At 42.0% G+C, this 16,162-nt stretch overlaps 1 protein-coding gene across 6 annotated transcripts in view; it reads right to left on the minus strand.

Annotated features, from left to right (window-relative positions):
* USP7 (ubiquitin specific peptidase 7) overlaps positions 1 to 16,162 on the minus strand; it is an 80,549-nt gene that overhangs the window by 7,174 nt on the left and 57,213 nt on the right. For 5 of the 6 annotated variants that reach the window (XM_081887376.1, XM_081887377.1, XM_081887375.1 and 2 more), the window contains 17 exons: positions 15,626 to 15,680; positions 14,060 to 14,140; positions 13,868 to 13,958; positions 13,090 to 13,172; positions 12,816 to 12,925; positions 11,177 to 11,333; positions 9,695 to 9,839; positions 9,311 to 9,441; positions 7,898 to 8,032; positions 7,679 to 7,780; positions 6,326 to 6,431; positions 5,295 to 5,393; positions 4,752 to 4,844; positions 4,461 to 4,528; positions 3,669 to 3,769; positions 2,110 to 2,263; positions 1,318 to 1,385 (listed from right to left, as the gene is read on the minus strand). In XM_081887376.1, coding sequence (XP_081743502.1) covers positions 1,318 to 1,385; positions 2,110 to 2,263; positions 3,669 to 3,769; positions 4,461 to 4,528; positions 4,752 to 4,844; positions 5,295 to 5,393; positions 6,326 to 6,431; positions 7,679 to 7,780; positions 7,898 to 8,032; positions 9,311 to 9,441; positions 9,695 to 9,839; positions 11,177 to 11,333; positions 12,816 to 12,925; positions 13,090 to 13,172; positions 13,868 to 13,958; positions 14,060 to 14,140; positions 15,626 to 15,680 — 1,779 coding nt within the window. The remainder of the gene's footprint in view (positions 1 to 1,317; positions 1,386 to 2,109; positions 2,264 to 3,668; positions 3,770 to 4,460; positions 4,529 to 4,751; positions 4,845 to 5,294; positions 5,394 to 6,325; positions 6,432 to 7,678; positions 7,781 to 7,897; positions 8,033 to 9,310; positions 9,442 to 9,694; positions 9,840 to 11,176; positions 11,334 to 12,815; positions 12,926 to 13,089; positions 13,173 to 13,867; positions 13,959 to 14,059; positions 14,141 to 15,625; positions 15,681 to 16,162) is intronic. The other variant, XM_081887380.1, reaches the window with a different exon arrangement.

Consider the following 16,162-nt stretch of genomic DNA (forward strand, 5'->3'; position numbering starts at 1 on the left):
TCATCTTAAGATTGACATATTACTGTCAGTGCTGCTATACTATAACTTTTACCATATTGACTATAAAACTTGAGGAAGAGTCAAAAGCTGCATCACTGTTTTGTGTTTTAATTGATGCAATTATGATACTGTGCTTTGTCCCAAGCTTTTAGTCTCTGCAAGGTTCTCTCTCATTATGTTCTTTCTATATATGACAAAACTGGGAGATTTGGGGGAGAGGGCACAGAACCAGGTTACTTTAGGGCAGCGTTTCCCAAACTTTTCTCAACCATGGCCCCCTTCTGCACTTTTTTCCTTCCTGTGCCCCACCACCACCACCCTACCAGAAAGGGGCTGTCCCTGGAAAATAGACACACTTGGAGGGTCTGAAAAAGGCGCACAGGGATTTCTGTATATATGGGAGAATTTTAAAAGGCAAGTGGTCCTCACTGACCTAGCGCAAAATGATCTTGTCATCTGGAGGAGCCCTGGCTCCTTTACCTGGGAGTAAGGCCCACTGAACTCAGTGCAGCTTTCTTCTGAGTAAAAAGGTACCCCTGACCATTAGGTCCAGTCGTGGCTGACTCTGGGGTTGTGGCGCTCATCTCACTTTATTGGCTGAGGGAGCTGGCATATAGCTTCCGGGTCATGTGGCCAGCATGACTAAGCCGCTTCTGGCGAAGCAGAGCATCGCACGGAAACGCCGTTTGCCTTCCCGCCAGAGTGGTACCTATTTATCTACTTGCACTTTGACATGCTTTCGAACTGCTAGGTTGGCAGGAGCAGGGACCAAACAACGGGAGCTCACCCCGTCGCAGGGATTCGAACCACAATCTTCTGATCAGCAAGTCCTAGGCTCTGTGGTTTAACCCACAGCGCCACCTACGTCCCTTTCTTCTGAGTAGGCACTTAGTTATTTACTAGATGCAAGTCAGCAGTACCAGACGACCCTGCTTGGCTAGGCACTGGGGTGGATTTCACCCCGTGCCTTGCAGAACCAAGCAGATGCTGCCGACAGGCCCTGCACCCCTCGGCAGCATCCAAAGGCCCTGATCTGCTAGGCACTGGGGTGGATTGAACCCCGCGCCTTGTAGAGTCACGCCCAGGATGCCAACTAGCACAGCACTGGCGGCAGCTACAAGCAGTGGTCAAAAACTGGAGCTTCAGCGATTGCCCTCTTACACTGGAAACAAACCAGGACAGCTCCAAGAAAATGCATGTGGAGGTAAGGGGGCTCCGGAACGGATCCCGTTCGTATCCAGAGGTACCACTGTACTGTACTAAAACTGCATAAAAGGCACTACAGCTGAAATATTAATTCAGATGATTGCTTCTTACCCTTGGGACTTGAAAAACTGTAGTAGCATAGGGTCTGTATTCAGCCTTTGGGCGACTGTCTTTGCAACCTAGGAAAATAAATGTTAAAAAAAATCAGAATAGAAAGAAGCCCAATATTTGGTAAAGGTAAGACAGTGAATTTGAGATTGCACTGGGAACAGTCCACAATGCTTAGGTTTTCTCACTTTTGTCTGAAAGATACTTGCTGCTAATGAGCATTGGAGCCCTTTTAGTACATGACGGGGCTTATGGTTTGCTTTAATTTTAAGTAAGAACAAAGTTACCGTACACATGCAGGAAGAGGTGACTATAACATGTCAAGTTGGAGAAGGATGGTGCACTGTCAGAATACCCCACCAGGTACACTGAGTTAAATGAAGCAATGGTCTGGCCTGGTTTAAGGCAAGTTTCATATGTCTCATTCCAGAAATATTTTATGTGACTACCACAATCTGGAATAAAGGGGCATTATTTTCAAAGACGTTCGCCAATCTGATGGTTTTGCACCTAATTTCATTGATGGAAATGTAAGGGAGTATATTTAATACAGGAAACCCGCAACTTACGCACATTTCACTTATGCACATTCAGCTTTATGCACTCAGCAAAAAAAAAAAAAGTGTGTGTGTGTATGTATGGCAGAAAAGAGGCAGAAAGGAAACAGGCGTCCAGGAAAAAAGGCTTTGGCAATCCCACCTACTAGGGAACCCAATGTTTTTTGACTATACACTGTTTTAGCTTTAGGCAAGTTCCCCAAAGATAACCCCTGTGTAAGTTGAGGGCTTACTGTACCTGAAAATAATTCATTCTGTTGGATAATGTGACAACAAAACCGGGATCATTGGGGATGGTCTTGTCACAGAAGATGACATCAACTCGGTGGTAAAGGTCTCTGAAGTACTCTTTTGCTGTTGGTAGCTCACTGCTATCGTTCTCAGGGTCATCCCTGTTAACAGAAAAGATCGCAGCTGGTTTAACTACACAAAGGTTGTTTAAAAGCTCAGATGACGCAGGAAGTCTTTAAAACCTTGAAGCTTTTTGCGCGGCCTTCAGAAATAATCCAAAGCAGCTGCATAGATCTGTGCTGCATAAAGGGAGTTTCTAAACAAAGCACAGACAGGTCTAGATCAGTGGTTCCCAGACTTTTTGGGCCATTCCCCAGCCCTGCCTGGGGTTCCATAAACTCATCCCCAGTGTCCCTTACCCTATAAAAAAGCATTATTCAGAATAGCTGTTTGCACAACCCATTAAGGAAGATAATAACACAATAAAATTCAAACCCATAACAATGAATTGCACATTTATTAAAAATCCAGTTTGAAACTATTTAGTTTAATTAATTCAACAAAATTTATGAACTTGATCCAGAGATGATATTGCATGAAAAGCATCTTTACACAGTCTTACTAATGAAAACATAAGTGTGAAGAAAATTAGCTTAAAATATTTATATATAACCTCTTACCAAATATGCACAAACCTCCACCTACTGTAACTAATTTATAGGAAAATCAATAGCTATTGCCAATAATTGGCCATCTTGTGACTTGTGACAACTCAGAATAATAAATGCAAACAAACAAACATGACCAAAGGAAATCATTTTGAAAGTGATTAAGAGCAGCAAGTTTAAACATGAAGCAAGGAAGCTGTTTGCTCTAGGCTCTAGACTGGTCCATCATAAATAATCAATCCACACACTTGGAGGGGCCCAACTTTAACATACCCTGCTGCCCCCCATGACTCTTAGTGCCCCCCTCAGGTAATCCCACCGCCTGCCTGGGGAAAGACCTGCCCACTTTGGGAACCACTGATCTATATGAACATACACGAGCCTATTCCTTTAGGAAACAGGGGGTTGACACAGTGCTCCCTCCAAATCAACCATTTATGGTGAAAATTACATCATCTATGTGGCAAATGAAAACAGAGTCTTTGTAGGTTCAAACCAGCATTGGGAACCTTATGTCAAGGATTGCATTCCACAAGCCAGGGTGAGTGAGGCCAGAATCAGAAGTGGGCAGTACTGGAGCTGATGGTGAGCCACATATTTTCCTTTTTTGCTACCTGTTTCTCTCCCCACTTTATTCTCTTCCATCTTTCTTCCAGCTGCCCCCAAACCCGCCAAAGCCACGCTCCCCTGCCCTGAACACAACAATAATCAAATTTGCCTGGGAGATTTCTCCACTTTAGCCTAACTAGGACAGGTGGGTGCAGGGACAAGGAGGGGTTGATAGTTCCTGACCACTGGTTCAAGCTATCAAGCAGACATCTATACCGATTCTATTTTTTAAAAAGCACTGCAAAGCTTGTGTGGTGAATGATTGCAGTAAGCCTCAGTGATAACCTACTTTTGAAACACAATGATGTCACCATCCATGAGTTCATCAAGAGCTTTGTCTAGGGAAACATCATAGTCCTGAATTCTCTCCGTTAAATTCGGCTTAACTTCCTGAGGCAAAAAGGAAAGAGATATCACAAGACAGTTATCATCAAGGAGGAACAAATTTCCTTCCAATCCAAAATTAATGTTGTGTTGTTTCCATTCATACATACACAGTGCACTGTGACAGCAGCCACAAGGGGAGGTATCAATAGTACACACACCAAACACTCCAAAGACAAAATGCAGACAATGACATCTCAGCTTCATAAGCCAAAACATGAACCAGCATTTTGATTACACGCAGCCCTTTTACACAAGAAAAGAAGCAAACCAGGAAGGTTCATTAATTTCAATGGGTCTATTCTGAGCAGTAGGCGGGATTCACCCAATGATGTTTATAATAGAGCAACACTGGATTCCACAAAGTATTTTTAAGCTGGGTGAAATTTATTATTCAAATGGTATATTTTAAAAGGGGGGGGGGTATAATCACATTATTGACACCAGGGAACAATTTTGTAAAGTCTGAAACTGTGTAGTTTTTGTTAGATGTGAGCTTTTCATTTTAAAGAAAGTAATTTTACAGAAATTCCAATTTTTCAAGAAATTCCTTAGTTCAGGTTGCATTGTGTCTATCTTGCAATCATGGAATGTTGAGACTCCTTTGTTGTAATGATACACAGTACTTCAGCAAAAGTTTCTAAATGAACAACCATAACATTGTGACCTAACTTAAAGAATAGTAAGTGATCCAAACCTCATAGAGGATAAGATTAGATTCTTGGGGAAATCCTGCTCTTTCACACATAACCGGCAGCAAGTCACCTTTAAGGAAAAGAAAAGAAAGAGTATTTACCATTTACTACTCCAAATTTGGGAGGGGACAGACATTTCTTACAACATCCTGCTTTTTAAACATTCCATCTTCAAATTTATAACACAACAAAGATAAAATGATGAAGCTACTCAACCAGCTGAGTTCAGGTAGGCTGTAGCACTAACACATGCAGTTTCACAGCATTTTTCAACTATAACCTTGCGGACTTACGTATTTTGCAGGATATAGGTGTGTAGATATGTCCACAATAATTCAAACTCCGTGTCTTTGGATCATACATCTTCAGGAACAGCATTACATCATCTACAAATTGAGAAACAAAAGTTTGTAGCAGAAGAAAGCCTCCATTTGAGGACAAGTTACTTTTGTACAGGTTAAGGAACGCTTTCTTTAAATCAAGAAGAGGGGAAATGGTATGGATACTTCGTTATCCAATGAAGTAGTTCCATTAGCACAGGGGTGGACAACCTCTAGCCCAAGGGCCAAATATGGTCCTTCAGGCCCCACCCCTCACTGGTTTTACTTTTCAGCCAAAATGGTTTACCCAGTTGGAATGAGTCCTTAAACTCTGATAATACCATTTTTCTCTGAATGGACAATAGAGAGGGGTGTGTACCTGCAGAAATGAACCTGCTGTACACAAAGGTAAAATTTACATTCACTCTTCCACCCAGTTGCACCAGGCCCACTGGCAGACCGATTCTGCGTTACAAAGACGTCTGCAAATATGACATGAAGGCTGGCAATATCTACCCTGCCGTGTGGGAATCCCTTGGAGATGACTGCAGACAGTGCCTGGAGACAGACAGACAGTTCGTGCATCCGTACCAGTGACCACAGGAGGAATGACCACTAGGAGGAGAGCAGAGAGAAGAAACACCATGGTACTTCTGCAGCAGCACAACCGGACACCTTCACATGCCCCAGCTGCAACAAAACATGTCTCTCCCATATCAGTGTCTACAGCCACAGGAGGCACTGTAACTTTCCAACAGTTTGACTTCACCCTGCAAAGGTGCACTCCTCCGTTGTCTCCAGAAACAGACACATGCCAACCATGGCCCTCAGAAGGTTGTCCAGAAGGGAATGTGGTCCTCAGACTGAAAAAAAAGGTTCCACATCCTTGCCTTAGTGCAACAGAACTCTTCCCTTTCCTCTCTCCATGCCCTACCAAATCTGTTCTGGAGGGTTGGGGAGAACCACAAAACAGATTTAGAAAGGGGCACAGGATGATGAGAGGGTTGGGAGGATGGGCAGTTCTGTTGCACAGCCAGAAGTCCTTGAGATAATAGAACTACTTCATTGAACACTATCCTAAGTATTAAAGAGTTTTTATTATCAGGCTCTTATCTACCTAAAGGGATTTCTAAAATGCAAATTTGCAGTCTGTGCTGTAATTTCAAAGTGACAGCTATTTATTCACTCTCAGAACAACTTTGTGCCACCTGAAAACTTGTACACTCCACTTCCAAGCAAAATGGATACAAAAGTCATAAGCTTCTGTACATTCCAACGGCTGGGATCCAAATGGCTTGGATATACCTAGTGGAATTTTTGACTTATTTGCCTTGAATGGAAGATTCCCAGAGCATAATGGACACTATATGCGAAACTTCCCTCAGGTTTAAAAGAAGCTTGCCATGTGGTACAGGGAACTGCTATTTTGCGGGGAGAGGGGAGTGATTTTATCGGTGATAACAAATACACAAAAAATAACTTGGATATATGGGAAGGTAGCCACAAGGATCTTAGGAATCAGGTCAACATCTTAAACGTATGCTTACGGTCTTTGTCAAACTTGGGTAATGTTGCTCCTGTAGCAGCCATTTCTGGATCTACAGTTTCTAGGAATATTGTCCATGGATTTTCATTGTCACTGAGCTCAATCATCTGTGAAGTTAAGGAAAAACACCAGATTGGGGTGGGGAGGGGAAGAGGTCACACTGTGAATAAATGCTTTATTCAGTATATATTTGTTATGGTGGCATCAGGTTGTTTGAAAGTGTGAAATACTGCTGTGGACTACTTAGAGGAGGGGCGAGATAAAAAGATGACAAACAAGCATGCCTACATCAGCCCCACAGCCACTTAGAGAAAATAATAATCTCTTTTGGACAAATAGGCTGCCGGAGTCATTGATCAAGGTGCCCTGAAATTTAGAGATGTGACAGGACATAACAAGAGCCTGGCTGCTGGATCAGGCCAATGGCCCATCTAGCCTACCACCTTGGTCTCACAGTGGCCAAACAGATACCTATGGGAAACGTGCAATCGCACACCCCTTCTCATGCCACAACACTCTTCCAACTAATATCCCCAGCAACTGGTACAGGGGAATCCCCACTTATGTGGAGGTTCTATACCAGGACGTTCATGAGTAGGGATTCCCCTGTTCCGCCCCCCCCCCTTTTTTGGCGTTAAAGATGGTGCGTCTGTCAGCGGGAGTGTGCGTGCTGATCACACACAAGTGGGGAGGCCCTGCCTGTATTCACAGGCATATTGCCTCCCGCAGTGGAGATAGAACAAAGTCAATGTGGCTAGTAACTTTTAATCTGTGAAGTTATCTAGCCCCCTTTTAAAGCTATAGACGTTGTCGCCATTCACTACATCCATCTAAAGGGGCAGTGATAAAGCATTTTCCTAGTGAAGTACATCTCCACAATGAGATCCATGTTTTGGCTCTGTTTAGATTCTGCTGCATATCCACCTCTACCCTCACCCCTATATCAGAATGCACTGAGGCAAGGATAGGTGTTCTAACATTTCAAAACAAGCCATGCCTTTCTGGCATCTGAACAGCAATCTTGCCAACCTCCAGATGAGACAATTCCTTACACCCCACTTCTACTGAAGTTCTGGAAATGCTGCCCTATTATCAAGAGGCTATAGAATGATTATTAGCTTTCCCACTTCTACTGAAGTTCTGGAAATGCTGCCCTATTATCAAGAGGCTATAGAATGATTATTAGCTTTCTGGAGGACCTGAGTTACAAAAGAATTAAACATTCAACCAGGACTTCACTGACATGTATTAAGAAAAAGAATCTCTTATTTCGCTGGTGCATGTTTTACTGCTCAATGCATAAGTGCTACAACAAAATTTAGAATTAATATTCCCTCTACCACGGCACACTCACAGTTTTATTGCCATCAGCTTCGTTGTCTAACATGGCTGGCCTTTTTGTCCCATTACTTCGGGCTTGCATTGGCCACAACCGTATTTGATCTTGTGGAAAGCCCTACAAAGGTGATGGTGGGGGGTGACATTTAGAAAGAGGTCAGTCATTACAGAATTACAAATGGTTCCATAAAAAGTAACACAACTGATTGGCTAAGATCTCTCACAGAAAGCTCACCATTGTTTGAGACAGGTTTTGAACGAATTCTGCTAGTGTTGAATTTTTCAGCACTTTGAACACAGTGTATTTCACTTTTTCTTCATCATACATGTCGTTGCCTTGATGGCCACAGAACTGGTCCTCTGTTACTATCTGAAATTACAAAACTTGATTTGTTATTGAAATCGCCAAGGAATTGCAGTAGTTCACAACTGAAGCTCCTTTCCGTAAGGCCTTACCATGCCACAGGATTGAGGAACCTTTTGGCGCTCCAGATGTAGCTCAGCTACAATTCCTATCATCCCTTACTGAGGCTGATGGGAGTTGCAGAGTTGAACATTTGGAGGGCCAAAGTTTCTCCACACCTGAATTATAGGGTCATGGCATGCTCCCGACCCATGTAAATCCCAGTGTGAGGATCCTAGCAGTGGCACAAAAGGACCAGGTTTCCCTGTGCCAACATTAATACCCAGTTTGGGTTCCAGCATCACAGCTGTGCTCATGTGTTTTCAATGACTTCTGCTTTCAAAGTCTCAAGCAAGGGGCCCCTACACTGCTCAGTAAGAATATCCTGCAGTCTTAACAATCCTATGGATGTATGCGGTGAAGGCCAGCCCACAAAGTGGTTATTTCTTGTAGCAAACATAAGGATTCCCTGCCAAGGCAGTTCTGTTGAAATTTTCAGACATCCTACAGTTGTTAACAGTGCAAGAGAGTGTACAAACATTTGCAGTGAAAACTGGGGTACTACTTTGGTTCGAAGCATTAACTGTGACCTAGAGGTCCCTGGCTGACATCTAAGCTTTTATAGGCAAGTCACTCTCTTTCAGCCGCAGCTCCACATACGTAAGATGGAGTAATAATGTTAACTTATATTAATAAAAATTATCACAAGGAATTGAGAGGGAACCTATACACATTGTTTTGGGAACTTGGAAAAAGAGTGTCATGTACAATTAGTCAATATAAATGGCAAGTACACAAAACAGGTGATGTTCTTGGCCATGCCACAATTTAAACCCAACAACACTGGTCAGTTTGGAGCAAAAGGTGGCATTCATTGCTAGTCCTACTCAGAGGGTAGCCACTGAAATTGATGGACAAGACTAACTTAGGTTCATTCATTTCAATGGTTCTACTCTTTGAGTATAACTTAGTTGGACACAGTTTCTTGTTAATTATAAAGCACTTAATGCCAAAATAGGATTCTAAGTGGTTATCAGCACAAGACACCAGGTAGCTGAGTGCTGGACTTTGACTGGAAAGGTCAGAGTTTAAACACCATGAAGCTGACCTTGGGCTGCTCTCGTTCAGACTAACCTAACTCACATCCATATACAGTGGGATACAAATGTGAACATTATCAACAAATAATGCAAAATGAACTGGTATGTATTTCCAGGCAAAGGATCCTGGGGTGGCAAAGCTTACCTGTACTTGCATGTAGAGGTGGGCTTCTTGCCTCTCCTTTCTCTTTTGAGCCTCTATTCTTTTTTCTTCTTGCAGCCGTTCTACTAGTTGCTGAGGAATATCATGATCAGTGACTGCTTGCAAAACCTCACCTAGAACATATGAAGTGTGACAATTATTGTGCCTTTTCAAATACTGTCATCCAAACAAAAGCAGCAAGCATGATGAAAACCCTGATTTTTTGATATGTAATATTCATGCAAACACTATCCTTCCTGCACCCCAGCTCAACCAATCATCGTTGGTTTGCATGCATACAGACTTGGGAGTTTCATTGTGAATGTCTGCTGTATGTTTTGAAAGATGATCCCTAGTGCTACCCAGAACTGAAGAAAAGATACGTACTTAATTTTGACTCCCTGATATAAACCAACATATATGCATTGGTACAGTGCCGTACAGATAGGTCATCATCGTGGCCTCCATAGTTATGCTCAATTGCTTCTTCTTTTGTACATCTAGATACAACGTCATCATCAAATTTACACCACTGTAAAGGAAAGCAAACAAACAACATTTGACAGAGTTAAGCATCATATGTATAATCTAACCTAAAATGTCTTTAAAAATTGCGTATCTGTCTCCTTGGAAGAAGTTGATATTGGTTTGGATGCAATATTAAAAACTGACAGTACAAAAAATGAACTATTCAAATAGTCATTCAAATAACAAAACTTTCATGAAACCTCAGTCAACCTTAAGTCTTAATTAAGAGAAATCAGCTTATATGTGATGTGGTACAGTCAAGAGAGCTGGCCTTGCTTCTGTCGGGCAGTAAAGTCTCCTTCCTAGCTTAAGTTTCCCATTTTAAAAATGGTAAATGTGGCATACGTCACAGAACTGGTCAAATGGAAAACCAAAACAGTTAATTTTTTTCTTTAAATGAGAAATATAAGTTAGTGTGCCATCTTACATCAAAAGCCATCATTGTTTTCTCCAAAGCACTAAGCTGCAATTTCCCCCAAACCACCCCCAGAAGCATAGCTTTAAGTTGAATTTAATGAAGCAGAAGAGAAATATAACTTGAGATTCTAAAAACACAAATTTAAGTAGCGTTTCTTTCACTGTGGTTCTTCAGCTGATACACAGAACGCAGGTGGGTGATGTGAAGTCTAAAAAATGCTAAGCTGGGCTACCTTTAGCTGACTTGCTGGTATATAAACATGCCTTCAAGATTAACTTCATATCACAACAAGCATAACCCTGGTCCTCCTCTCAGCTTACTGCATTCAAATGCTACCAATGTGCAGTTAAAAGAGGAAATGGGGGGACTTGTGGCTCCAGATATTGTTGGACTCCAACTCCTATAAGCTTCAGTTATCAGGGATGATGGAAGTTGGAGTCCAGTTGTATCTGGAAAGAAGTAGGTTCCCCATTCCTGCCCTAAAGCTCCAGATCAATCTTATTTCTTTATTAGTCATAGGCCGTATCAGAATACAAAATGCAGTAAGCAGTATTTTCTGGAGAGCAGTAAGTGTGGAAGCAAAATGCTCAGGCATACACAGAGATTTTGCAGGTTCCCACTTTCTCTGACAGTGCACCCTCCCTGCCCAAATATAAGGGGCCCTCCAGAGTAACACGCTATGAGGCAGGAGGGGCCACCAGCAGAAGTAAAGGTGAGCCAACTATGCCATGTATTTGTGGAACTTGGCCTGTATATTTTCTCTGGAGCAGACTCTCCTTCTAAGAAGCCTATATTGTAACAAAAACCTTAAGCTAAGGTTTCAAAGTTGCTCTATTAAAGGATTTTCAGAAGGCCTTTAAAAGGATACTACAATATCTTCATGGAGCTATACTTAAAAGGTTGGCTGTTTTTCCATTACTTACTTTTCCATCCCCTTTAGGGTTCAAGTAAACGACATAATGTCCACCATGGTTATCTCCACTGTGAACTAGAACTGCATGAAGTATGTAGTTTGCAGCATCCTTAGGGTCTGTTTTTTGCAAAAATTCATCAAGAGGAAGCTGATCTGGAAATTCAAACCTGTTTTCCATTTTTGAAAGGAAAAAAAAGAGTGTGTTACATGTGGCTATTTTTTATTTTTAAAAAGAACTATTTTTGTGAATGAATGCTGACAAACAACTCTTGGAACAAGAAAAGGTTGAAAAATTGTAAGTACATCGTCTCTGACATCAATTGCACTGATTGGGCTCATAGGTACTACGTTTCACTGGCATAAAACTTTCTGCAATCAAAGGAAGAATCCTATGGGGTGTTGCCAAAGGTCATGGTTCAAGGAGTAGTTTCATAGGCTCTGAGACTACACTCTTGTTTCCAATAACTGCACGCAAAGATACAGTGGAGAACCAAGAACAGATGAATGACTTTTTATCCAATGTTGACAAAAATGCATAGACACAATGCTGTAGGGATGTTTTCCTACAGCGGCTCTAATTCCGTGTCCATTTGTGCTGATTTTTGCCCCATCCCAACCTTTAGCTGCTACTGCATTAGTTTCTGCTAGCGTTGCAACAGCTAAAGCAGCAGCCTGCAGAAGGCATGCAGACAGAGTGAAGCTGAATATCTTTACCACATTAGACAAAGGTGAGAAAGACAGGTGTAGAAAGATGCTTTATACCAAAACAAGCAAGTCCATCAAGTTCACTATTACATATGGGGGGGGGGGAGTTGTCTAAGTTGTGGCCCTCCAGATGAGGTTGGATTCCAATTCCCAGTAGCTAGCATGACTAATGACCAGGGATGATGTGAGCTGGGAGTCAAGCAGCATTTGGAGGCTCACAGGTTCCCCAACCCTGGTATATAGTGACTTGCAGCAGCTCTTTAAGGTTTCAGACAAAGGAGCTTTCCAGCCCTACCTAGAAATGCCAAGGATTGAGCTTTGAGTCCTCAGCATGTAAAACATGTATGCTGCCATTCAGCTACCTCTCTTCATAAAACATGGAGGGGCACAAGGTGGCAAGACACACCTTGTGCCAGCACTGGGAGTCCTCAACTCATTCTAGACCAATCTATGTATGTGTAACTGCACAGAATTGCAGCTGACATATTCCATCTGAAACCTGTAGTTTCATAACATCAGTGCAAATATCACTGTGCACTATATAACATCTATGTGTTGTATTTATGCATTGTTCTTGATTTACGTTCTCCTCAAAGTAGACCAGTTTACATTCATAGGCCTCAGTTAGTCATGTCCACTAATTTCCATGTGTCTAAGTGTTGTACACAACAGGAATTTGGACAAAATGCTGGGCAAAAAGGATTTATCTCCATGCTTCCTGAAGATAAATCCTTTTACACACAATGATTAGATTACAAACAATGATTAACAAGACTGCAAAATTAAGTCAAAGTTCTGGAATCACCGTTATCTTGGGCTGTGTGTAGCTGCTGTTCTTTGGCTTTTCAGAATAAATTTTAAATGTGGCAAGCTAGAATTCTGATAAGGATTTAACATTTCCAGGTATCTAATTTTTGGCTTTAATACAACACAATATTGATTACCTATCATTTATCTTGATGTTCTGGTCAGTCTGGGGATCATACATGAACCTCATGAGTTGTAGATGCAACACTGGTGGCAGCGTTAAGAACTTTACACCTTTTTCTGCCTCCTGCATGTTAAAGGAAGAAACATCTGCATTAATGGTGGAATTGACATCACCCTCTGAAACAGTAATTTTACTTACAGAATTGAGGTCACCAACATGATACTTAGCATGCAGGACTATCCTGAAAACGTTTGTTATCACACAGACCTGCATGAGGAGTAGCATACCTGCAAACCATGTTCTCCTGCATCATATTTATTATCCCCATCCAGCTGTTCCACAGCAACATAATCAATGAAGGACTCAAATACTGAAAAAGAGAAGGGGTATGAAGAAAGGAGGTGTTACCAATCACACACAGTGGCTCCATGTGCAGAAGAGAGAAATACCACATTCAAGCACCCAGCACAGTCCCCAGACCCTAGTTGTGCGGTGACACTAGTGCGGGTCAAAGAAAATGAAGATCCAGGATGAACAGCCCTGCTCAACTCTGTATCTGCCACAATCAGCCAGTGGAAGCTAGACCTATTCAGGCATTAGTAACTGGAGAGAAATCTCAGCCAGGAGCCTTGGTTGCAGACTCATACTCTGCTCATGTGGGGAGACTATTAACATGGGCAAGAGAAAGACTGCATTAACTGAATTGGTACAACCTGGTTCAGCTGTCAACATATCCCCAAGGAAAAATGAGCATAGGAAACACGCTTGTCAGGTTCAAAAGTTCTAGAGAATCAGATATTTTGAAGTTACCCAGATGCCACTGTCCAGTCCCATGCCTCGCAGCAGAGGCTAGGTGCACCAGCACAAAAGGTGCTTGTAGGGCAATAGATTCAATCAAGCCAAAGCCCAGAGGGAAGGGGAATGCCCCTCAGGTTCTTTGAACTTGATGCTTTTGTGGGGTGGGTTAGGGTTGATTCTCAAGAAGACAACATATAGCAGGTACTGAATATCTCAGGAAGAAAAGGGCTTATCTAAACCACATGGATTTATAAACCATATACTTACTGCTTTTCTTTCCCTTTATACTTAGCTGAATGTCGTAATAATCCTCTATTCGTTCAGAACGATAGTCTACGTGTTTGCACTGGATATAAGACTGCAGACAAAAATAGGGTAGAGAGATATCAGTGCATACCAATAACAAAAGTAACACACACAAACAGTGTCTCAAAGTTAGCTTTTAAACCAAATACATACCACCATTTTCCCCCTGAATAATTTAGGGATAGTGCCTTCTACACAGGTGCCTTTCATTTTATTTTCAACATTATCAAGCAACTGAAAGAAAGCAGAAAGTTTGTATTGGAAACACACATCTATTTAATTTATATACCCTTTAAAAGAAGCTGGGTGGGGCATGGGGGGCTCCCATTGCTCTCCCATCCAGATCTGGCCCACCTCCCCTCAGTTCCAGCAACACTGCAACATTTATTTTATTTTGTTCCATTTCTGTTCCATCCATCCATCAGGTCATGACTCCCAGGGCAGGTTACAACACCACCAAAAAACACCATGACATACAAAAATAATACAAATATAGCAATTAAAACATGAATTAAAATCCAACTGACTTGTTCACAGAGCAGCAAGTTAATAACTCATATACAGCTAGCTGAGAGTAAAACAAAATCCTTAAAAATTCTGGGTACACCTTTAACTGGTGCTGAAAGGTCAAAAGCGCTGGCATTTGTGGCACCATGTATTTTACCCAGTGATGGGATGGGCATCTGCTACAGATCTTAACACAGGCTGGTTGCAATAGGGAGAAGTGTTCCTTCGGGTACTTGGGATCCCAAGTCATTTAAATCTTTATATACAAACACACTGAATTGTGCTCTGTGGCATACAGGCAACAAATGCAAATATGTCAGAACTGGTATTATGAGATACCTGCTGGCTATGCCAGTCAAAATTCTGGCAGCCATATTATGCTCTAACTGTAGCTTCCAAGCAGTCTTCAATGGTAGCCTTAGGTAAACCTCACTGCCGTCATCCAGAGCTGTTCTAGCCAGCAACAACTGTATCCCAATATAGGGTCTCTATGCCACTGAAGCCAAAGGCAGATCTAGAGCCAAGAGTGCCCCCAAGCTATGAACCTGTCCCTTCAAAGGGAGAAGAATCCCACCCAAGACAGGGTATCCACTTAATTCCAAGACTGGAGGAACCACCAATTCACAGTGTTACCCAAGTGGGATTTCAACTTCAGTTTATTGGTCCTCATCCAGGCCATTACTGCCTCCAAACTACAGTGCTTTCAGAGCACCCTCTCAAGCTACTTCTGCTTTCTTAATAGAAAATTATTTGTTTAGTTTTAATTCTAGCTAAAGGTCCTGAATACCTCAGGGTGGCACTTTCTTAACACAGAAATATAAAGAGACCCTACTTAGAGGACTTCTAAAATGTAAGGTTTTCCCCGTCAGATATTCCTCCTCTATGTGCAGGAAACACAATTCTGCACATATAGGGCAGGACACTAATAATGTCTACACAAATTCCAGGGCTGAGATTTCAACAATTAAATTAGATTTGATCACTGGCTCTAACTAAACCTGGAGTATAAGTAAAAAAATATTTAGGGTGCAATCTAGCAAGAAGCACTTTTGCAGAGTCTAATCAAACCAGGAGATATTCTGCAACTTCTGTTCATTTCAGTGGGGCTTGTGTAGAACAGCCTCCCTCTGGATTACCCTGTGAGTGACATGATATGCATAACTGCAACAAAACTGTATGCTAATCTTGAACAGAAAAAGGGGAAATACATACCACTCGACATAGTTCCTGAACGTCATGTTGCATGAAGCTGTCTAACGTCTCCCATCTTTATTAAATAGTGGGGAAAAAGGCACTTATAAAATGGCCACATTTGAAAACAATTGTGAAGTTATTTTAAAAAATACCTTATGCTGTACACCAACAAAAAGCCCAGCTAAGAAAGACTATGCAACTTATAAAATCCCAGAATCAACCATTCTTTTCACGTAAGTGCATGAAGCACGGGCAGAAAACCTGCGACCTAGATCACGACTACCATTTCAAATGGCCTGCCACTCCATAACTTGCTTGTGTGTGTGCGTAGTGCATCTGCATATATCTCAAGCAAGCACAGCACTGCAGTGGGGAGATTGCCTAATAGCTAATGCAGCCCTTGGGCTTAAAGGCTTAGCACAACTGGCACAAACTTTTCTTTCAATGAAAAATTGATCCTGATTTCCCTGTGAAAAATCACCTGACTGTTGGTGGGAGAGCACTTCCAAACAGGCTTGCGCCATTAGAGGTATGCGTTGAAACCGGGGCTCTCCC

Source organism: Podarcis melisellensis, assembly GCF_964234715.1.
Source record: "Podarcis melisellensis genome assembly, chromosome: 14".
NCBI lineage: Eukaryota > Metazoa > Chordata > Lepidosauria > Squamata > Lacertidae > Podarcis > Podarcis melisellensis.